Below are 21,326 nucleotides of genomic sequence, written 5' to 3'. Positions count from 1 at the left end.
TTTGACAAAATTGGTGATTTTGTTGACAGACTAACGGTATCGGCAGTTCATCCGTGTGGTTTTAAGCCCCAATATCTACCGGCTCATTTGTTCTATTGCCGGTCTTCTTTAACTGCCGAACTGCCTTTCATTAAACCGTTTCGCAACCGTGGTAGATGCAGGACTTTAACGGTTCAGATCAATTAGACAAATACACCTTCTCATCAGTATGTCAATACCAATCTATTTGTCTTTTCTTATTGCATTGTTCTCTTCCTTCTTTGTTCATGACGAGACTAATTTGTTTCGAAATATTATTCAACAAAATTGTCGTGAACCGCATTAATTCGCGGAAAGGCACGGCGGGAAAATATGCTGTTCTAGTGAATGCATTGAGTCACTAATGCTTTTGCACGGTTCAGGCATATAATAGGCTGGTGAGAGCACCAATATAATTTCAGACTTTCAGAAAATTCTTAGTTCAGAAATTGCTTTCAAAGAGAATTTGGGTGCAAAATCTGAAACAATTTTTCAGCGTCGGAACACAGCAATTTTGTAGTTGTGCTTTGCAATTGTTATATGGTTGATTTGTGGTACGATTGACGTCCGTTTTTTACGACGGATACGACATTTACGACCGCTCCGAAACCCGACTTAAACCCGAGCACCGACTAGTTTTGTGACTGTTTCGGAACATGGAGAAAACAGATTGTTCCGCGGTCCGAAACGAACCCTAAATTTTAGCATCATCAACGGGCAAAGAATATTGAAACGCGACCACAGACTTGGCATCGCCGAGCTTAGGTACCATAATCAACATAACAATACCCAATTATTTTCTGTTGAATTTGTCAATATTCGCTGACAATCGCTGACAGATGGAGCTTGAATGGGCTTGCCTATTGAGGCAAGTGCGAAAGAATCGTGTGCGCGCGGCTTTAGCGGACATATTAACGGCCGTATTACAGATGCGGCGGTAATCGCACTAATTCCGGGTCCCGAATTATAATTGATATAAAGATGACTTGTTGCCACCTTATTTCGCACAACAAAAAATGGTGAAAAAGGTACTCGGGATTTCTTTGTTGTTGTCGATATTTAACAACTTAACGAATTCCATGTTTAAGCTTGGCAAAAAGGAGTCCAATGAACCATCAAAACTTACACGCGGCCAGGCACGCGCCCTTGATATGAGTGCCTAAATTGATAGATTGACCTGTATTTATTAGATTATGAATTGACGACCAAAGACATCATGTAGACACGGCTGGTGGCGGGGCGAGCCCTGCCAAGAATGACAGGGGCACTCTGTTATATGTAGTCTCTTGTCTGCAGTCGAGGTAGGAGCACTTGCTCGCGCGCCTGCACGCCAACACTGCCTTCTTTTCTTTCTCACCGTGTACATCAAACATTCACACTCGTTCTTGGTATGAAGGTGTTCTACGTAATATTAACATTCATATGTGCATTCGTGGTAGCTGACGTGGAGCTTACTGCGCCAGATAGTGGATCTACATATACAGCTTCAGGAGGCTCTGCTGCTGTTACCATTAAATGGAAGGATACTGTTGAAGACGATGATGATTCGGCGGCTTCCTTGTCCAAGGTGCTTAAATACACCATTTTATTGTGTTATGGAGCTGAAGATGGTACTGGAACCATCAAATGTTTGGATGATGATCCTATTTTGAAAGCTCAAAAGGTTTCTGGAACCTCCTATAAAGCACTGATTGATGCCAGCATGGTACCAAATGGTTACTATTACTTCCAGGTGTACGCTGCTTACCCTCAACAAGGATACTCTATCCATTATACCGATAGATTTCAATTGAAAGGAATGTCTGGACCCTCAACAATCAAGGCAACTGCTACAGGAGATACTCCAGGACCACAAGTTTCTATCGAGGGAGTAGATGGAGCTGGAGGTGCGGTCAACTCAAAGTCTTTCTCCATCACATACACTTTACAAACGGGTAAAACAAGATACGCACCCATGCAAATGCAACCAGGTTCAACCATTACTCACAGCAAATACAGTACCCGTTATCCTACCAGTGCGGTTACATACTACTCCACCAAAGCCAAGTCGCCTGTTGTTTACTCGACCATCACTCCTGGATGGAGTTATTCTCGTAAATCATACACCAACCTGGCCACTGCACAATTGTTTGAAACGTCGCATTATGCTGCTAGCGACAAGGTCAAACAAGCCACATTGTCAGCTGGCGACAAGAGAAAGCGGTGGATCGATTAGACAACTAGAATTGTTTTGTCAATCAATTGTATTTTCTGCTAGTCACACACTGCTATTTATTGCTATTCGCTTCATCGGTCTGCTGCTCTTGCTATCTGCTACTATCTGCTACTAAATCTGCTTTTCTGTTACTATCTCTGCTCTTTGCTATATCTGCTACTAAATCTCCTTTTTGTTACATTGCTATTCTCCTTGCTCTTCCATACTACCCTGTCCCTTTCTATTCTGGCTTTGCTGATAAGTTTCGCTACATTCCTTGGCCCGCCGTCCTGTGCAGGCGCCGTGTATTTACGTCGCGCGCACCTTTCGTGTTCTTCATGAGTTTTATCCACGAGGCAAACACGTCGTCGGCGGCGTTGCGCAAGCGTAAGACCCTCAAAAAGTCCATCGTCTTCTCCGTCATGGTGGTAGGACTGAGTGGGAGTGGTCGTTCCACACTTATAAACACTTTATGTGGAGGAAATCTGATCGTGCCAACTTCTCTGACAGCACTGCAAGATCCATACGCCAGGAAACTCACGTTGCGCCATGAAAACGTGGAGTTGGAGGATAATGATGGTCACAAGATCCTGTTCAACATCATAGATACTCCCAACTTTGCAAATCTGATCGATTGTAGTGAAGATTTCAAGACAGTCGTTGACTTTATTCGACACCAATATGATGAAGTATTGTTGGAAGAATCACGAGTTCGTCGTAATCCTAGGTTCAAGGATGGACGGATCCACGCGTTATTGTATATGGTGAATCCAACTGGTCATGGATTGAGTGAAATCGATGTGAAATTTCTCACCCACGTCAATAACTTGGTCAATGTTATCCCGGTGATTGCGAAAGCCGATTCGTTGACCCCACAGGAACTTCAGCTCAACAAGCAGCTCATTTTGGAGGACTTGAAGAACTACAACATCAACTATTACAAGTTCAACGAATACGAATACGAAGAAGACTATATGGACGATGAGATCATCGAGTATAACAAGTATCTCAATTCGTTGGTGCCGTTTGCGATCATTGGCGCCAATACTTACCAGGAAAACACCGGAGGAAGCGAAGACGAAGAGGATATTCTCAAATTACGTGTTTTGAATCCTCTTTATGCCAAACCAATCAATGTCGAGAACCCAGACTACAACGATTTCACCATCTTAAAGAACGTGTTATTGATCACCCACCTCAGTGAATTCAAGGAGTTGACCCACGATACAATCTATGAAAACTACAGAACGGAAGCTTTGAGTGGTAAGCGATTCGAATATAGCCAAGACTCCAAGACGGTTCCTACTGCTAATGGAGACAGCAACGAGGAATCATATTTGATGAAGGAGGAGCAAATCAAGCTTGAAGAGGAGAGATTGCGCAAGTTTGAGGAGCGGGTTCACCAAGACTTGATCAACAAACGCAAGGAGTTGCTCGAACGTGAGACGGAATTGAAGGAGATTGAAAAACGGTTGTTGGCCGAAGGTCTTAAATTTAACGACGAAGGAGAGGTGGTCAAAATCGAGCCGGACGAACAGCCAGAGCCGGTGCAAGCTGAATAGGTTGGATAGAACAATTATATTGCTTACAACTATGTAAGATTGTGTATCTATGTGGTTTGGTACTTTTTCACGATGTCGTCAAACTGGGCGTTTTTCTCCTGGAACTCGGCCAAGCATTGATGTTCAGGGTCCACTTTGGCCAATTGGCTTCTTAATTCGTCTGCTTGGGCGCCGCCATTGGTCAAGTAATCAAACGTGATTTGGTTGGCAATAAAATCACCGCTGGTGATGTTTAGGTCCTTAAGTTGTACCAAAAGCTCCTGGACCTCTGGATAGTGTTTCATTTGCAACGTCAACACAAACAACATGTTCAACAACTTGAATTTGCCCTGAGGGTCGTTGTCAAAATCGGCCGACAAGAGCTCATCGTAAAAGTAATAAGCATTACTGATATTATCGGACTCGCCCTTAATCGCCAAAATCCACGATTCTAGCACCTGATACACTATGGAGTCCCTGGCAGAGTCGGGGAATTTCTGGAACGCCAACATCACCTTGTTGGCCGCTTGCAAATTTCCTGTTGCCAAGTGGAGTTGAACCAACACCAAAAATGGTTCCAACTCGTTAAAATTGTTCAGGTTATCGATGTATGAGGTCAAAATGTTGATTGCCAGCTCCACATCCTTCTCGAATTTGACTCTGTAGATGGCAGTCAACACCGCCTGGAGCTCAAACTGGGCCAGTTTTATATCATCAAAATACGTCAGATCGTCAGTTCCAAAAGACTTGAGGTCGTTCCATGCCGAGAGCAACTGGAAAAGCCCCTCTTGGTTGGGAAATAAGCTTTTTCCCGAGTCAATCAACTGTGAAGCATCTTCCTCGAGTGCCACTGCGGACCGGATTTTGTACTCTAAAACTTTGAGTTGGTTTTCTGGAGAAAATTGGTCCAAAGAGTACTCTTGGATCTTGCGGTGCTGGTTGGTATAGAACTGGTTGCGTATGGTGTAGAGTTCACCTGAATCAGCAAAGGCGTCCATGGTGGTGAGTTGGTGAAGTGTTAGTTGTCGCGTAGTTGGGTTAGGTACAGGACGAGAGAAAGAGGCAAGAGAAGGAGAGAAGATGGAAATATTTGAAGAGACAATTGAACAAGATTTATGGTCCAAAGTCAGTGGATGACTGAAGTGAGCCGAAAGTATGACTACTGTGAAATTTCCGTACTGAAAGTTTTGCGTATATTGTATTTGAGTATCTCGTGAATTTTCGTGATGGCTGCGAATGAGCTCCAGATCCATAAGCTCCAAGCTCTAAGCTCAAATTCAATTTCCCCTATTCTCACTCTCGTCCTTGATCCCCTGGCGTATGTCGTTCCACTTGGACCCACCTTCTTCCCTGGACCCACCTTCCTCCTTAGACACACCAAACCCATTGGCTAGTCTGATCTGGTCCCAGTGCGACAAGCCCTCGTCATTTTTCATGCCCAAAGTACTGGTGAAATGCTCGTCTTTGGAAGGCTCGTAGTGGACCTTGTGGAGAGACTGGCTATCTACTTTGCGGGGATCTTGGACGATAAAATCAGGATTTTCCGCCGTCTTCCGGTAGTACAAGTAGAAGAGACTGGCTTGATGATAATCCATTGATTTCCACACAGCCGCCCGATGACTACTCGTCTGGTCTTCCTCTTGTATTTTGCGATTGAACTTGTATTTGCACACCTGTTGGTTAGTCACCATCATTGCCGTGACTCCAATCAAAAACGAGAGAAATGGCTTCTTGAAAAAGCCTCGAGGAACCGGTGCAGAACGTCTCACAGTGGCGGAATTGCCTTGGGTAAGGGTATAGTATGCAGTGGGGATCATAAATGACGAAACTCCGGCTCCGTAGCCATAGAACGCTGTGGAAAAAACGACATTTTGAAGGTCTTCAGCTATGACCTGACGGTCTTCGTGCAGCAATTGATGGTCTGCTTCATAGAATTTCACGCTGGCGTCAAATTGCTTTGGAGTGAGCTTCTGGAGCAAGGGGTTTTCATGTGTGTTCGTGGGAACGGCTACCTTGTCGTCTGACATATTTGAGATGTAATTATCACCAGTTTGCGGTGAGGTCGCAAATTAAGACTATATCGAACACCCAGAACACCATGATGAACTTCAATTATTTATATACTTTATGCCAACTTGTTGTCTTTGCGCAACTCATCTCGTAAGCTCTTCAATTGCTTGACCACGTCGCCAAACTTGACGGTTTCGTTCTTACCCTGCTCTGATTGAATGTCTCTGTTACGAATATTGACACTTTGCTCAGCTTGTTCTTGTTCACCAACAATGAAAATAAAGTTGTACTGCAATAATTGTCCGCTTCTCACTTTCTTCTGCAAAGTGTTACCTGACAAGTCAACATCGGCGTAGAATGCGTGGTCTTTACTCAACTTTTGTTGTATGGATTGAGCATAGTCGTTGTACTTGACTCCAACTGGAACCACCAAAATTTGTCTTGGCGACAACCAGAATGGCCATCTGCCCTTAAAGTGCTCGGTCAAAATGGCAGCCATTCTTTCCACGGATCCCAAGATGGCTCTGTGGATCATAACTGGTCTGGCATGAGAACTGGTTTCAGCCTTGAATTCCAATTCAAATCTGTTGGGCAATTGGAAATCTAATTGAATAGTTGCACATTGGAATGATCTCTTCAACGCATCGCTGATCATAATATCTATCTTTGGTCCGTAGAAAGCACCATCTCCAGGGTTGAGCTCCCACTTTCCTTCGCCTAAGAACTTGTTCAAAGCGCTTTCCAATTTGGCCTCAGCATTGTTCCATGTCTCTAACTCTCCCACGTACTTCTCTGGACGGGTAGAAAGCTCCATCTTGAACTCAAATCCAAAAATGCCATACACTTTTTGCAAAAAGTCGAAACATCCAGCAATTTCATCCTCAATTTGTTCTTCAGTACAGAAAATATGAGCATCGTCCTGCTGGAAACGACGGACACGGGTCAATCCCGATAAAGCACCAGAAAACTCGTTTCTGTGGATCACACCGAAATCGGCAACACGCCATGGCAACTCTCTATAAGATCTTTCTCTCGACTTGAAAATCAAGCAATGGCCTGGACAGTTCATAGGCTTCAATCCAAAAGAGTCTTTCTCTACATCAAAAGTGAACATGTTCTCCTTGTAGTTACCCCAGTGACCAGAAGTTTCCCACAACTTGGAGTTGTACATGTTTGGAGTGATGACCTCTTGGAAGTCTCTTTGAATGTATTCAGAACGCATCAAATCGACCAAGCGGTTGTAGATTCTGGTACCATGGGGCAACCAGAAGGCGGAGCCAGGCGACATTTCGTTGAAGAAGAATAATTCTTGTTCTCTACCAATCTTTCTGTGATCTCTATCGGCAGCTTCTTTCAAAAATTTGAGGTGCTCGTCCATCAACTTTTTGTCAGGGAAGGAAATACCGTAGATTCTTTGCAAAGAGTCGTTGTTAGCGTCACCCAAAAAGTATGAAGACGAGTTCTTCAAAAGTTTGAACGACTTGATCTTTCCGGTGTGAGGAATATGAGGACCAAGACACAAGTCAATCAATGGGCCACATCTGTAGACGGTGGAGGAGGTTCCATCGGGGATCTTGTCGGAAATGAACTTGACCTTGTATTTGTTGTACTTGAACATTTCCAACAATTGTTCTTTGGTCATTTCCAATCTGACAAATTTTTGCTTTTCCTTGATGGCCTTGGTGGACACTTTTTCGAGGTTTCCAAAGTCACCCTGAGTAATGACTCTCTCACCATTGTCGAAAGAAACATCGTAGAAAAACCCATCTTCAGTAGGAGGTCCGTAACAAATGAGACCTCCGAGATGGCACTCACACGATTCTCCCAAGACGTGGGCAGAAGAGTGCCAGAAAACAGCTTTTCCTTCGGGATGGTCAAAATCCAAGAACTCAAGCGACACATCGTCTTCAAGAGGTCTTTCCAAGTCCCACAAAGTGCCATTGACCTTACTTATAACCTGTCTTTCTGAAAATGACTTTCCGATATCAATGGCAATGCTCAAAGGAGTAGTCTCGTACGCGGTACCTACGCGTACACTGCCATCCTTAAGGGTGATTTTGATATCCTTACGTTCCTTGGCAGCAATTTCAGCATCATATTGTGCCTTTAATTCATCGAACATTTTGATACGAGATTCGATGAATTCTGGTTGTGGATTCAACATCAATGGATTCTGGGGAATATCCTTTTTCTTTTCCTTCTTGGCGGGCTTCTGAGCACCATCCTGGTTGTCAGAAACCACCAAGTTTTCTATTTTTTTGACTACTTCAGCCATGGCTCTCTGGACTGTGACTAATTTTTTTCGCGGTAGATTTGAGTAGGAAAGCCTAGCGGAAGGACTGGGTCTTACGCCGCGTTCCGCGAATTACGTAGCAGGGGAAGAAGATTGGGAGAGTAGGAAACCTGTAGGTAGTTTGTTGATTGCTTGGTTGTTTAGACTGATAAACATGGCATATAACCGAATGTTATTTTTGATTATTGCAAAGATGCTAATTTCTAAACTTTGCAAAGAACCAATAATCCACAATGAGAACCAGTAATCGTTACATTATATTGGATACTCCAAATCTAAATACAGGCCCCTTCTGTCTTGCAGTTCACCGCCTCCTTCTCAACTCAATTTCAACTTCAGTTCCTCAACTTCAATTTTTTCATCTCAATCTCGATTTCAGTTTTCTATCAACTTCGTCCTATTTTTCATCCTATTTTCATTTTTCATTTTTCATTTTTTCCCTACACTAAAATGTCTTGGGTGCCAACGAAACAATCTTGTTATACTTCATGTCTCTCAACTCTTTTGCCACTACCGAAGAAACACGGGTGCCCAAAGGATCTCCGTTTTTATTTATCAAAACACAGGCGTTGTCATCGAAACGAACGGTACTTCCGTCCGGTCTACGGAACGGCGCTTTTGTTCTGACCACCACAGCACGACATATATCTCTTCTTTTGACTCGGTTGTTGGCGGATTGACCGGTTATTTCACTTTGAAGCGAACGAGCTTCTTTCACTACAACGGTGATTTCGTCCCCCACCTTTGCAAAGTTGTGAGGTCCATGTCTCAAGACCTTAATACACTCAGCGACTTGTGCTCCAGAGTTGTCTATCACCTTAAGAAGTGTTTTCAAGTAGATCATGGTTGGTGGTGTATAATGAGTTCTAAAGTGTGAGAAGCGACTAAGAAAATTCGCTGAAAAATTACACAAAAGCGTTTTCCCCAGATTTGGTCAGGGCCACCCAGTCAAAATAAAAAGATGTTGGGGCGAATCAAAGGACTGGGCCTGATGAGTAAATACATCAATAATTGTCTAGGGGGTCAAAAAGGGCTTACAAGTCGTTTTCAGCGAATATCTTCAGCCTTTTCTGTACAGAACTTGCGGTACATGTCCACCAATTGGAACGAGTCTTCTGTTATTACCGATCGAAAATCGAAATTTCAAGCACGTAGCATTGCAATCACAAACTCTCTGCAAATACCGGATATTTTGGAGCAACTAGTATCGAATGATAAGCATATCGCTAAGGCATCGCATCCTCATATAATTGCCTGGCGCACGTCAAACCCAATAGCTCAGGGGTTTAAAGACAACGGGGAGAAGGGAGCAGGATACAGATTACTAGAGCAAGTTTTGGAGCGACACAACGTGGTGGATATGTTGGTTATTGTCACCAGATGGTACGGCGGAAACCCAATTGGCTCACTGCGATTCAGACACATAAATAATAGCGCTTTGGAGTCACTCAGAATCGCCAAGAAAGTGTAAATCAAGCGAAACTTCTTGAATAACATGTCCTGGTTCGGATTTTGCACCCATGGTTCTGCTCCATAATGACACCCAATGCACCCGTATCAGAGCACGAATATCTCAATTTTTATTCAGTTTGACTCGGATCACTACAATGACGGTTGCAAGTTTGGCAAGAAAAAGCCTACTTCCGGCCCTCAAGTCTCGTTTTGTACACTCGTATGGCTCGACGCTATTACGGAGAAGCACCATTAGGTTGTACTCGAAGGCGGTTCCCTTGACTGCGGAAACGTACAGTGATAAAGTGAAGAGAGACGAAAGATACAAAAAATTAGATAACGCCGATATAGAGAAGTTCAAGGCAATCTTGCAAGACGAGAACTCGTTGCTTCAAGATGCTGGCGATTTGGAGTTTTTCAACGAAGACTGGATGAGAAAATATCGTGGACAGTCCAAGTTGGTGTTGAAACCAAAAACGACGGAACAAGTATCCGAGATTATCAAGTACTGTAACGAACAAAAACTTGCTGTTGTGCCTCAAGGTGGAAATACTGGATTGGTTGGAGGCTCCATTCCGGTTTTCGATGAGATAATACTTTCTTTGGCCAGTATGAACAAGATCAGATCGTTCGATCCTGTCAGTGGAAATTTGAAATGTGACGCTGGTGTGATTTTGGAGAATGCCGACAACTTTTTGGCTGAAAAGGGATACATTTTCCCGCTCGATCTCGGAGCAAAAGGTTCATGTCATGTTGGTGGAGTTGTAGCGACCAATGCTGGTGGTCTTCGTCTTCTCAGGTATGGCTCTCTTCATGGTAGCGTATTGGGATTGGAAGCCGTTTTGCCTGATGGAACCATTTACAACTCTATGCACTCGCTTAGAAAGGACAATACTGGCTATGACTTGAAACAATTGTTCATTGGCTCAGAAGGAACCATAGGTATAATCACCGGGGTTTCTATTTTGTGTCCAGCAAGACCACAGGTTTTCAACGTTGCATTTTTAGCAGTCAATTCTTTCGAAGCTGTGCAAAAGGTGTTTGTGGGTGCCCGCAAAGAACTCTCTGAAATCTTGTCAGCATTCGAATTTATGGACGGTAATTCGCAGGCATTGGCTGAGCGCCATTTGGGAACCGACCATCCCATCGAGTCCGGAAAATATCCATTCTACATTCTCATTGAGACCTCAGGTTCGAGCAAGGAACATGACGACGAAAAGTTGGAAACATTTTTGGGCAATGCCATGGAGGAAGGGTTGGTGGAAGATGGAATCATAGCTCAAGACGAAACCCAACTCAAGAATTTGTGGGCTTGGAGAGAACAGGTTCCAGAAGCTTCGACAATTGGAGGTGGAGTTTACAAGTACGATGTTTCTCTTCCCTTAAAGGACTTGTATGGCTTGGTTGAAGCTGTGAACGAGAAGTTGGATGCTCAAGGATTGAGAGATCCTGAAGACGAGAGTAAGCCAGTAGTTGATGCAATTGGTTACGGTCATCTTGGAGACGGAAACTTACACTTGAACGTAGCTGTGAGAGAGTATTCTAAGGTGGTTGAAAATGCACTTGAGCCTTTTGTCTACGAGTGGATCAGTTCCAAGAAAGGATCAATTTCTGCCGAACATGGGCTTGGGTTCCAGAAGAAAAACTACATTGGCTATTCGAAGAACGACACAGAAGTCGCCATGATCAAACAGATCAAACGACACTACGATCCCAACGGAATATTGAACCCATATAAATATGTATAAAAATCACTCTATCACGGTGTTTTCTATAACTTAGACTCCTCTTTAATAATCGAACCCTCATCGTACAATGTAGCAAACACATTGGCAAAGTACTTGGAGGCAATTGCTCTCTTGATTTTCAACGTTGGAGTAATCACATTCGACTCAATGGTCAATGGCTCAACATCAATATAAATATTGTGAACTTTTTCAAAACCTTGAAACACACCTTCCACTGTCTTGTTCATCTCGGTCAAATATCTCTTTTTGATATCAGCACGGTTCATGGTTTGAACAATATCTTCCTTCGAAGCCACCTTGGAAGGTTCAATCTTGAAACGTGAGTTCAACCAACCCCGAATAATGTCGGGTTCAACACCAACGATACCCACCAAGTAAGTCTTCAAAGAATCACCATGAACATACGCCTGGTTTGCCAAGGGAAATCTTGACAAATATGTGTTTTCAATCTTCTCGGGAGTGATGTACTCACCCTGAGCCAACTTGAAGAAATTCTTGACTCTGTCAATAATGTATAATCTTCCGTTGGAAGCATCGATTCTAGCAACATCTCCAGTAAGAAACCACCCATCTTGATCAAAAGCCTTGGCGGTTTCAGTAGGGTTTTTGTAATATTCCTTGAAGATTTGGGGTCCACGCAACAACAATTCACCACGAGGACCACCTTCATCGTCAGCTGTATAGTTCATTTCTGGCACATCACGAAGTCTCATTTCACAAGAAACACCAATGGATCCACACGAGCCAGGATTAGCCTCATACTTAGATGAAGATGCCAAACCAGCAAACGACTCGGTAAGACCATAACCCTGAGACATACCGCAGTTCAACGAAGCCTTGATAAAACGAACAGTTTCTGGTGAAATGGGAGCAGAACCAGTAGCACACGAGATCACATTCAGAAAGCCAATTTTCTTACGAAGCAAGGCCGTGACTTTGTCGTACACAATATGGTGACCAGGATCACCGTCGGTGATGCTCTGCAACTCCATTTTCTTGCCGATAGCCTTTGTGAAGATGTTACGCAACAACGGCTTTTCTTCGTTGTTGATGGTTTGTGCCTTAAGCGCCAGCTCCAACTTGGTGAAAACACGAGGAACCAACGCCAAATAGTGAGGTTTCAACAACTGAATGTCATCAAGAAGGGTCAAAGGTGAAGCACTCTGAGGATAACCAATTGCAGCACCCAAAGCGAAGGCAAAAGACAAATTCATTCTCTCGTAAATGTGAGCAAGCGGTAAGAAAGAATAGGTAACTGTGTCTTTGACGGGACTGATATTGGAAAAGCAAAAAGTGACGGCACTCACAGCACTGGTATGAGTCAAGATAACTCCCTTGGGGTGGGCACCAGTTGTTCCCGAGGTGAAAGAAATGGTATAGACGGTTTCAGGAGTAGGAGGAATATGTTTCTTTGGAGCAATTTGACCAAACTTTTCCACCTGGAGAAAGTCGTACACAGCAATTCTGTTATCTTGACCATATTTCACGAGCTCGTGGTCGGGAGAAGCTGGGTTGGACAAGTCAAGTGGATCCATGGATATCAATACTGTCAAGTTACTCAAATCGCGAGGAGAGTCAGCCTTGAGTTTGATTAACCCTCTGATCTTATCCTTGGAGCACACCACCACTGGGCTCTCGGTAAGACCCAAAATATAGCGAGAAGTGTCGGGACCCAAACTATCGTAGAGAGCAGTGTTGGTGATGGAGTAAGCAATACAAGCCATGTCAGCAATACTCCATTCCGGGCGATTGTGCGAGAGAAGCGCCACCACAAAGTCGTCGGAGTGCACGGCTTTGTAGGGATTGTTTTGCAAAACAAAGAAAAGTCCTGATCCGAAATCGGTTCTTCTCTTACTCACCTCGGCATACGTCTGCCATTCGTAGTTTCCAAACGACCCATCTGCCAACTTGGGTCTTTTTCCCAAACACCTCAGGTTGGGCGTAGCAGCAACCGTGGTCTCGAAGAACTTGTAAAGAGTGGTCAATGCCGGATGGGGCACTGTCTTGAGTTCATCGGCAGAAAAGGCGTTCCTGTATATGTGCAGGTAGCCTGGTTTCCTCGAGTTGGGAAGAGCTACACCATTGGCAAGCAAGCTGGGCTCAATGGGGAGCGTGCGTTGGATATGCTCCTTGATAGCAGCTGGGGAATCGTTGATGAGGGCAGCCATTGAAAATGCGGAGTTTTGGTGCGTCTGGGGTAATGTTATATTTGTCGCGAACCTCGGCCCAGGTCTGTGGGGTACGGTTGGAGGGGTAGAGGTGCTCGATTTGGCGAAGCAAGAGAGTGCAAAGGAATGAGAAGCAAAGCAAATGAAAAGTGAATAAGCAAATGAGAAGCAATAAAATGAGAATTGAATCAAGATGTCATTTGGACAATTCATTTCAATCAATTACATCATACAATCAACCGTTATACGGCTTAAACACTAGGCTGATCTTCCTGCCCGTGTGGGGACAGATCGTGGGTCGGCTGATTCACGCCGACTTCCTCGGCACATGCTGAAATCGGACCGCGATTTGCACCCGATGGAGGTGACACAAAGCCGAATAAAAGGTAAAAAGTTCGCAAGTGCCTGCAGTCGTATGTCGCACTTTGTTGATGGCATCGCGATGTGTGCAGGCCCTCATTTCTAACCAACTACGCTAATTGCCATATATGCGCTGCACACTGGCTCGGCGCATGGCCCATGTGGTTCGTGTGCTACGACGATCGTTCTGGACTCGTGGGACAGCTTTAAATGCATTTATGCACAATAACAACTGGCTGGAATCGTGCTCTCCATTGGCAATCACCCAGTATTTCGAATCTAGACCACCAATAGTGAATCCCAATGCCGACTACCACAGCTATACGAGCTACGACACCGACTTTCTGCCGATATTAAACGACAAAAATGCAAGTTTTCCCGAAATTATTCAAAACTCATACTTGAATCCTCCTAATGTTGGTTCTATAATCGAGTACATCGATCATGATTCGAATACACCAAAACTTGGTGCCGTTATTCAGCAACCACTGTCCAAGTTCCACGAAAATTACAGCAAAAATTTGGTGCTTTCGGTCGATAATAACTTGGAATACATCTCGACAACTTCCATTACTTTTCATGCATCCAACGTCATAACCACCAATCTTGAACCCATTCTAGAATCGAGATTCAACCCCAGATTTGAGCAGCGGCTTCATCTCGTTATGTTTCTCCAACAGTTTGCCAAAGAAGCCGTTCTCACAGCGGAAACTATACTGCCTCATATGAACATTGCATTTGCCCAGTTTGCCCATTCGCATTCAATAACGAACATTACCCTCGACCAGTTAGTGAGGTCTTTCAGACTTCCTCCATTAATGTTTCAAAAACTAAACGCTTCATATCTGAGCAAGACACTTTTCCTTTTTGCTCTTCATATCCACATGTTCAACAATCCAGCTTCCTACTTGTTACTGTCCTTAATGCTGCCAACCTCCAATATTATATCCTACAACTGTTCCACCTCCCTCTGCCGACCACAGAAGTATTTCGTCAACTCAATTGCCAATATGGATGCGATATCTCGCTTTCAAAAGGAGTTTGACCTGTCAGCCGAGCGCTTCAATTCTTTCCTTCAAGACATTCACCATCAGCAACTAAACCCAGCTACATCGAAAAACCAGAATGAAATGAACTTTTTCTTGGACCTCTGGGAGGGAAAAGAGTTCAAGTTTCTCGTGGAAGTGCTAAAGTTTTCCGTAATGTATCCGCATTCGAGAATCACCACACTTTTATCCCAACTACCAGTCTTCCAAACAGTGACCCTGGCAAGCTTGCTTAGGTTCTTGACTGATATCAAAGTATACGATGAAAAAACAGATCCGTTTCTTTCTGCCAATTTTGTCGGTGAACCTCTGCTTTCTCAACTATCTGTCAATTCGGTCAATGACTTGACCAATGTGCCCATGCCCGATGCCTTTGTCGATAAGAAGCTTCAGGACTACTTTCCACATCTTCGACAACGTTCATACTACCATGATCTTGTTATTTATGGATTACCATCTGAAAGCGGCCATTGCGAAGTTGCAATTTCTTGTGAAAAGCTCAACAGTCGAAAGTATCGAATTAACATCCACGTTCCAGATATCGTTACCAAGTTTCCACCGAGCGGGAGTGTCTTTGAAGCTTTCAGTAGGGCGTCAATAACGTCTTCCTTACTAGATAGGCCATTGTTCAGAGATGAGATTGTCAAGCGCTTGGCTTTCCAAGAACAGTTATGCAACGACAAGACTGATTTCTACTCTGTTGGACTGTCTGAATTATTTCCGAAGATGAAAGCAAGAACCTCCTTCAATAACCAGCAAACGTGCTTGACTCTCAGCTTCATTTACAATACCTTTGAATCCAGCCCGTTTCAGAATCTCGATGGAAAATTCTCTTTTAGTTTTGACTCGCTTGACCATGTTCAGATCAAACCATTATCATGGGATACATTAGAGAACTGTCTACTAGCTAGAGGGGATCTGCTTCCATTTACCTTATTTCGGCGAGGCAAAAAACCAGAAGAATCGAACAAGCTCAGCGACGAGGATACCCACAATATTCGGTTCATTTACAATATTATGAAGACTCATTTCAAAGTCAGAAACCTTGGCTTGTCCAGTAATCGAGACCCCAAAGTTGTGAATAGTCGAAGCGAGACACTCTCAGTTTCTTTCATGGAAGAATTGGATAACTTTATGGGACATATGACATCCAAGTATTGTGCTACAAACTCCATACCGATATTGTCGCATTGTCAAGATGAGCTTGAACACCTGGAAGAAGAGGTACTTGTGGCACATAACAATGCTCTTTTACCGACTTATAATGCCAATTCATACGAGCAAACATTATTGGCCCGAGATAGAAACGGGTATGTTTCCGAGGCAGCGTCCATTATAGGCCGCAATTGGTTGGGTTTCAGTTCAACTGAAGTATCCAGTGACTCGAATTTGCGCCATTTGCGACGAGGAATCATCGGTGGGTATGTGAACATGATAAGAAGCTTGCAAAGCTATGAATCAATACTCAATCAATTTCAAATTTTGAGTAGCATTCAGATGCGCCATACCAATAGTCTACTGCATTCTGACCGAGCCAAGCATTTAAGTGTCCTTAAAAGCATGGGATACAATGTAAATGGACCGTTATCTTATTCATCTCTCGGCGAAGAACTCACCAAAATTGAAACTTCGTCTGCCATGTGTGACTTGGCTTCTCGCTGGACGAAACATTACTGGGAGCTCCAAAGGCTACAAGAGAGTACAGCCGACCAATATGAGTGCATTATCACTGATCCAGGGCATTTGGTGTCAGATCTTAGCGTCAGAGTAGCAGGAGCTTTCTGTGTCGAATTGGGCATCGAAGTCAGTGTGATTCTTCCGCCAGATATTGAGGCCATTATAGGCTCTCAGAAGCTTTGTACAGTGTCACATGTCCAGCCAGTGACCAGTATATGCGCCATGATACTTTCGGAGCTTCTTTAAAGTTTGCAACCATCATCCTGTACATATCGATAATTTGCATATAATCTCAAGTTCAATTTTTCAGTTGAGTCACCACTGCAACAAACATGTTTGTAAGTAGTAATGATCCGTGTGCAAAACGCAAATTGCTAACCCAGGCCGAGATTCAGCCGCTGGTTGCGCAGCTCAAGAACATAGTAGAGGAACAGCCTGTCGAGGCAGGTAAGAAAAATCTTTATCCCATCTACAAGTATGTCCATCACAACGATTTGACAGTTCATCAAGCGTATTTGAAGCTTGCAAACCTAAATGACGAAAACAGAGGACCCTCGTTTTTGCTCGAGTCAGCCTTAAATGGTGATACCGTGGATAGGTATTCGTTTATTGGAATCAAGCCGAAAAAAGTCATCAAGACAGGTGACGATTCCAGTCGGTTTGAACCTGAATTTACCAATATAGACCCCATTACTGTGCTCGAAGAAGAATTGAAACAGTACAACCAAGTTCAATTGCCTGGGCTTCCCAAGTTGAGCGGAGGAGCGGTTGGATACATTTCCTACGATTGTATAAAGTACTTTGAGCCTAAGACAAGACGGGATTTAAAGGATGTGTTACAAGTTCCCGAAGCCGTTCTTATGATGTGTGACTTGATAGTGGCGTTTGACCACGTTTACCAGAGGTTTCAGATCATATGCAATGTTGAAATTGCCGATACGTCCAAGTTGCAACAAAAATTCGATCAAGCTCGAGATGAGATTGAAGCCGTTGAAAAAGTGTTGTCGTCCACTATCAGTGACTTCAACCCAAAACAACCACCTATCAAGCAAAACCAAACGTTTGCATCCAACATTGGCCAGGAAGGTTACGAGCAGCATGTATCGAGCTTGAAACAGCATATTTTGAAAGGTGACATCATCCAAGCGGTTCCGTCTCAACGAGTGGCTCGGCCTACTTCCTTACATCCTTTCAACATATATAGACACTTGAGAACGGTCAATCCCTCGCCATACCTATTCTACATTGATTTAGTGGAATTCCAAATCGTGGGTGCTTCACCAGAACTCTTGGTGAAAGCCGATGACAAGAGTAAGGTGGTAACCCATCCCATTGCCGGCACGATTCAACGAGGCAAAACCAACGAGGAAGACGAAACCAACGCCGAGATCTTGAGAAACAGCGCCAAAGATCGTGCCGAACATATCATGTTGGTCGACCTTGCACGGAATGATATCAATCGAGTATGTACACCTGAGAGTAATTCTGTGGACCGACTTTTGACCATTGAGCGTTTCTCTCATGTTATGCATTTGGTATCAGAAGTCAGCGGGACGTTGAGACTGGACAAAACTCGTTTTGATGCTTTTAGGTCGGTGTTTCCTGCTGGTACTGTGAGTGGAGCACCCAAGGTCAAGGCGATGGAATTGATAGGAGAATTGGAAAAGGAAAAGAGAGGAGTTTATGCCGGAGCCGTGGGTCACTGGGGTTACGACGGAAAGACCATGGATACATGTATAGCGTTGCGGACGATGGTTTACAAGCAAGGTGTGGCTTATCTTCAAGCTGGAGGAGGAATTGTATTTGACAGTGATGAGTACGATGAGTATGTGGAAACGATGAACAAGATGCGGGCGAACAACAATACCATAGTGGAAGCCGAGGCCATCTGGGGGGAGCGTGTGGGGTTTAGTAATTAGAGCACGAGACTTCAATAGATTTCTGGTATTGTCTCACCTTATAGACTATAGACCTTGGATCACGTGACGCAAATCGTCGATGATCATCGCCCACCGCATCGGTCCCAGTTCCAAACAGCGGCAACACAACGACACCATGGCTGACGCTTCTACGGACCAAGGAGGAGACGGGGGCACGGAATCCAAAAACTATTCTCGGACCCCAACCTCGTGGGACCAGCTGGATGACATTTTGTTGATGCATTTGAAAGACCAGCAAAAGTTGGGGTGGAAAGAGATCGCCAGTAACTTCCACAACAGAACTCCCAACGCCTGTCAATTCAGATGGCGGCGGCTCAAGCTGGGCAACCTTAAGAATCCGCCGAAACTGGCGTCTCCAGGACATAATCCACCTTCGACGTCAACTGGGTCCTCGGTCAAACGACAACGAAAGAACAAAGACGACTTTTCCACGGCTTCTCCGTTCTCCCCGGTGGCTCTGGCCACTTTTACAGGCTACGACAACAATATCTCGTCGGCATTGGCCGGTCTAAACGCACTTTCCCACACTACCAGTCCGATGCCTCCAGCATTCGAGTCGACGTCGTCAGACTTTGAGCCAGTGACCGCCCGAATTGAACCCAATCTCGACCCCCAGCTGTCTCAGGGAGCCTCGAGCAACGGCGGCGGATACTATGCCGAAATCCTGGTCGATCCCACCATGAATCTCCCTCATAACCAGCCGGGCCATCCTCCGGCTCTCACGCCTCGAAACTCAACCTCGCAACAGGGCCACCATAGCCGGTCCAATTCCACCCTGGCGGTGCCTGTGCACAACAACTCCATCATCCAGATCATCAAGGACGACCGCAACTCGATTCTGTCATCGCGGTCACTGGTCCTGTCGCTTCCTTCCAAGTCGATGACATTCCCGCATCACCGTCTGAACTCGCTAGCCCACATGCCGGTGCTTTTTGGCGGCACCAGCGTCTCTGGACCGTCTCGGAACCCGAGTGTGAGCGCTCCTACTACCGTTCCAAGTTTGCGCAATGGCAGTGTTTCCGGTGGTTCGGGCTACTTTAGTCGGTCCGGTTCGGTGGTAATTCCTCATGCCACCGACGAAAAGGAAAAGAAAAAGAAGACCCCCAAAAAGGACTCTTCCGACCCCAAGACTACCCCGAAAAAAACAAAGTCCTCCAAGTCCATGCTTCATATTCCATGGCTGATAGAAGAGGACGAGCTTCTTGTGAACCGCCGGAATCGAGAACTTTCGTTTGCTGAGCTCCTGATACTTCTTCCACAGCGTACCGAGGGCGAGATCTGGACCCGAATAGACTACTTGGAGCGCCTCAGAAACGGACTGCGTTCTTCTCCTCGCACAGGTGGACGGCGACGCCAATCGTCTATTGGCCTCGACGATGTGGACGATTTCTACGCTGGTGTGGAAGATGTCATCGAAACAGACAGCGACGACGATGTGCTTGTGGATGTGGAGACGATAGAGAGAGCAAAACGCAAGCGGCGAACGTCGTCGTCGGTGAACCCATTGACTATGAAATGATTCTGCCTGGCGTGGAAGTAGATATGGTAATACGATGTATTTAAACTCCGCTACGAAGACTGAAGCTAGTATAGTTTTAGGTCTCCCGTTATCTGGTCAAGAACAGCTTTGGGAGCTGGGCCCAACCCGAGCACCGTAGCGCTGCCGGCAGCTATTTGGGTTCTTCCAGCATCGTGAATAATTGCAGCATTGACTCCTATGGACATTGCTTGCGCAAACAACATGTCCATGGTTTCCTGGTCGGGAACTTGTAATGTGATCTTGGCTTGGCCATTTCTTTCCCATCTTTGAACCATTTGTGGGTTATAAGAAGCACTGGTACTCGAGGTGATTTTCTTGTACAAGGCTAATGTTGCATGCAGACATTGAGCAGCGGCTTTTCCTTTGCCCATTTTCAAATCCTGGCGAACAACCAACGTCATCCTCACCTCGCCGCCAACCAGGTTGAGGTCTCGAGAATCGATTTCAACGTCGTCTTCTTCGTCATCTTCGTCGCTGTCTTCATATTCATCTTCGATTTCCTTTCTGCCTTTAATTTTGTGGTCATAATTGTGCAAGGTTGACAATTGTCGACACACAACGACTCCTGTGGCAAAAGAAACTGCAGCTACCAGAACTAACAGAAGGACCGACGAAGGCATGGTGGTGATTATTAGGAACCGCGATTTTTCACGATGACATCAACACACCATTTGTGGGGTAGATTTATGCCAATACCTTTTTCTTCTTCTTTTTGGTCTTCTTGTCGACTTTATGCACGTAATTACGCCAGTTCTGAACTCGAGTATCTCGCTGGTCTTCCCATACGGAATCTTGTTTTCTCTTGGCCAATCGTTGTTTCTGAAGTTCCATCTGACGCTTGTTCTCTTGTTCTTGCTGATACCTTTCGATACTTTGGTCAGTTTCAAGTTTTGCTTTTTCTCGCTTGAGAACCTTGGCTGCTTCGTCTCTGGTGGCTACCAGCCTGGTTTCTGGTTTGCTATTGTCAAAGCCCACATGTTTATAGATGCTTTCGAGTCTCTCGCGCTCCAAATAGAATTCTTCGTCGTTCTCTTTAATTGCATTGACAACTCTTTCTGCCTTTTTGAGTCTGTCAAAGGCTTCTGGTGCTTGTGGGTTATCCGTCTTGTCGGGGTGAATTAGTATAGTTTTACGTCGGTATGCTTTCTTACCGTCTTCGCCGGGCCATATATCCAACACTGCAAAATGGTCGCCAGAGGCACAAGAAAGTACCCTTTCTATTTCCCGGTCCCTTGAGAGCGCTGCTTCTTGTGCAGAAAGCTCTTTTTCTAAGTCTTCCATATTTATTTTTTGAAATTGAAGAAGAAGAACTTGTGATAAGATGAATTTTCAGCGCGAA

General features: G+C 44.7%; 14 protein-coding genes across 14 annotated transcripts; 7 read left to right on the top strand and 7 right to left on the bottom strand. All coding sequences in view use genetic code 12, as the record gives it.

Moving 5' to 3' along the window:
* Window positions 1–1,408: 1,408 nt before the first annotated feature.
* Window positions 1,409–2,233, top strand: KRE9 (Kre9p; the record flags this gene model as incomplete). The annotated part of the gene is made up of 1 exon (XM_001485966.1): window positions 1,409–2,233. The coding sequence occupies one exon, from the start codon at window positions 1,409–1,411 to the stop codon at window positions 2,231–2,233; it is 825 nt and encodes a 274-aa protein (XP_001486016.2).
* A 317-nt stretch (window positions 2,234–2,550) lies between these two features.
* CDC11 (septin) lies at window positions 2,551–3,774 on the top strand (the record flags this gene model as incomplete). Its single annotated transcript, XM_001485965.1, has 1 exon — window positions 2,551–3,774. One exon carries the CDS (start codon window positions 2,551–2,553, stop codon window positions 3,772–3,774), a length of 1,224 nt encoding a protein of 407 aa, XP_001486015.2.
* A 47-nt stretch (window positions 3,775–3,821) lies between these two features.
* PGUG_01685 (coatomer subunit epsilon) lies at window positions 3,822–5,006 on the bottom strand (the record flags this gene model as incomplete). The annotated part of the gene is made up of 1 exon (XM_001485964.1): window positions 3,822–5,006. One exon carries the CDS (start codon window positions 5,004–5,006, stop codon window positions 3,822–3,824), a length of 1,185 nt encoding a protein of 394 aa, XP_001486014.2.
* Window positions 5,007–5,030: 24 nt separating this feature from the next.
* Window positions 5,031–5,780, bottom strand: PGUG_01684 (uncharacterized protein; the record flags this gene model as incomplete). The annotated part of the gene is made up of 1 exon (XM_001485963.1): window positions 5,031–5,780. One exon carries the CDS (start codon window positions 5,778–5,780, stop codon window positions 5,031–5,033), a length of 750 nt encoding a protein of 249 aa, XP_001486013.2.
* Window positions 5,781–5,878: 98 nt separating this feature from the next.
* THS1 (threonine--tRNA ligase) lies at window positions 5,879–8,038 on the bottom strand (the record flags this gene model as incomplete). Its single annotated transcript, XM_001485962.1, has 1 exon — window positions 5,879–8,038. The coding sequence occupies one exon, from the start codon at window positions 8,036–8,038 to the stop codon at window positions 5,879–5,881; it is 2,160 nt and encodes a 719-aa protein (XP_001486012.1).
* A 463-nt stretch (window positions 8,039–8,501) lies between these two features.
* PGUG_01682 (mitochondrial 54S ribosomal protein uL14m) lies at window positions 8,502–8,900 on the bottom strand (the record flags this gene model as incomplete). Its single annotated transcript, XM_001485961.1, has 1 exon — window positions 8,502–8,900. One exon carries the CDS (start codon window positions 8,898–8,900, stop codon window positions 8,502–8,504), a length of 399 nt encoding a protein of 132 aa, XP_001486011.1.
* A 117-nt stretch (window positions 8,901–9,017) lies between these two features.
* PGUG_01681 (YigZ family protein) lies at window positions 9,018–9,527 on the top strand (the record flags this gene model as incomplete). Its single annotated transcript, XM_001485960.1, has 1 exon — window positions 9,018–9,527. The coding sequence occupies one exon, from the start codon at window positions 9,018–9,020 to the stop codon at window positions 9,525–9,527; it is 510 nt and encodes a 169-aa protein (XP_001486010.2).
* Window positions 9,528–9,576: 49 nt separating this feature from the next.
* On the top strand, window positions 9,577–11,256 carry AIP2 (D-lactate dehydrogenase; the record flags this gene model as incomplete). Its single annotated transcript, XM_001485959.1, has 1 exon — window positions 9,577–11,256. The coding sequence occupies one exon, from the start codon at window positions 9,577–9,579 to the stop codon at window positions 11,254–11,256; it is 1,680 nt and encodes a 559-aa protein (XP_001486009.2).
* A 23-nt stretch (window positions 11,257–11,279) lies between these two features.
* Window positions 11,280–13,637, bottom strand: FAA21 (medium-chain fatty acid-CoA ligase; the record flags this gene model as incomplete). The annotated part of the gene is made up of 1 exon (XM_001485958.1): window positions 11,280–13,637. One exon carries the CDS (start codon window positions 13,635–13,637, stop codon window positions 11,280–11,282), a length of 2,358 nt encoding a protein of 785 aa, XP_001486008.2.
* Window positions 13,638–13,912: 275 nt separating this feature from the next.
* PGUG_01678 (uncharacterized protein) lies at window positions 13,913–16,753 on the top strand (the record flags this gene model as incomplete). Its single annotated transcript, XM_001485957.1, has 1 exon — window positions 13,913–16,753. One exon carries the CDS (start codon window positions 13,913–13,915, stop codon window positions 16,751–16,753), a length of 2,841 nt encoding a protein of 946 aa, XP_001486007.2.
* An 86-nt stretch (window positions 16,754–16,839) lies between these two features.
* Window positions 16,840–18,426, top strand: TRP2 (anthranilate synthase; the record flags this gene model as incomplete). Its single annotated transcript, XM_001485956.1, has 1 exon — window positions 16,840–18,426. One exon carries the CDS (start codon window positions 16,840–16,842, stop codon window positions 18,424–18,426), a length of 1,587 nt encoding a protein of 528 aa, XP_001486006.2.
* Window positions 18,427–18,505: 79 nt separating this feature from the next.
* DOT6 (Dot6p) lies at window positions 18,506–19,966 on the top strand (the record flags this gene model as incomplete). The annotated part of the gene is made up of 1 exon (XM_001485955.1): window positions 18,506–19,966. One exon carries the CDS (start codon window positions 18,506–18,508, stop codon window positions 19,964–19,966), a length of 1,461 nt encoding a protein of 486 aa, XP_001486005.2.
* A 65-nt stretch (window positions 19,967–20,031) lies between these two features.
* PGUG_01675 (aminoacyl-tRNA hydrolase) lies at window positions 20,032–20,607 on the bottom strand (the record flags this gene model as incomplete). Its single annotated transcript, XM_001485954.1, has 1 exon — window positions 20,032–20,607. The coding sequence occupies one exon, from the start codon at window positions 20,605–20,607 to the stop codon at window positions 20,032–20,034; it is 576 nt and encodes a 191-aa protein (XP_001486004.2).
* A 64-nt stretch (window positions 20,608–20,671) lies between these two features.
* Window positions 20,672–21,268, bottom strand: PGUG_01674 (uncharacterized protein; the record flags this gene model as incomplete). The annotated part of the gene is made up of 1 exon (XM_001485953.1): window positions 20,672–21,268. The coding sequence occupies one exon, from the start codon at window positions 21,266–21,268 to the stop codon at window positions 20,672–20,674; it is 597 nt and encodes a 198-aa protein (XP_001486003.2).
* Window positions 21,269–21,326: the final 58 nt, after the last annotated feature.

Source organism: Meyerozyma guilliermondii, genomic scaffold, assembly GCF_000149425.1.
Source record: "Meyerozyma guilliermondii ATCC 6260 scaffold_2 genomic scaffold, whole genome shotgun sequence".
Classification (NCBI taxonomy): domain Eukaryota; kingdom Fungi; phylum Ascomycota; class Pichiomycetes; order Serinales; family Debaryomycetaceae; genus Meyerozyma; species Meyerozyma guilliermondii.
The sequence above is the reverse complement of the archived record's forward strand: the minus strand, read 5'-3'. Positions and strand labels throughout refer to the sequence as shown.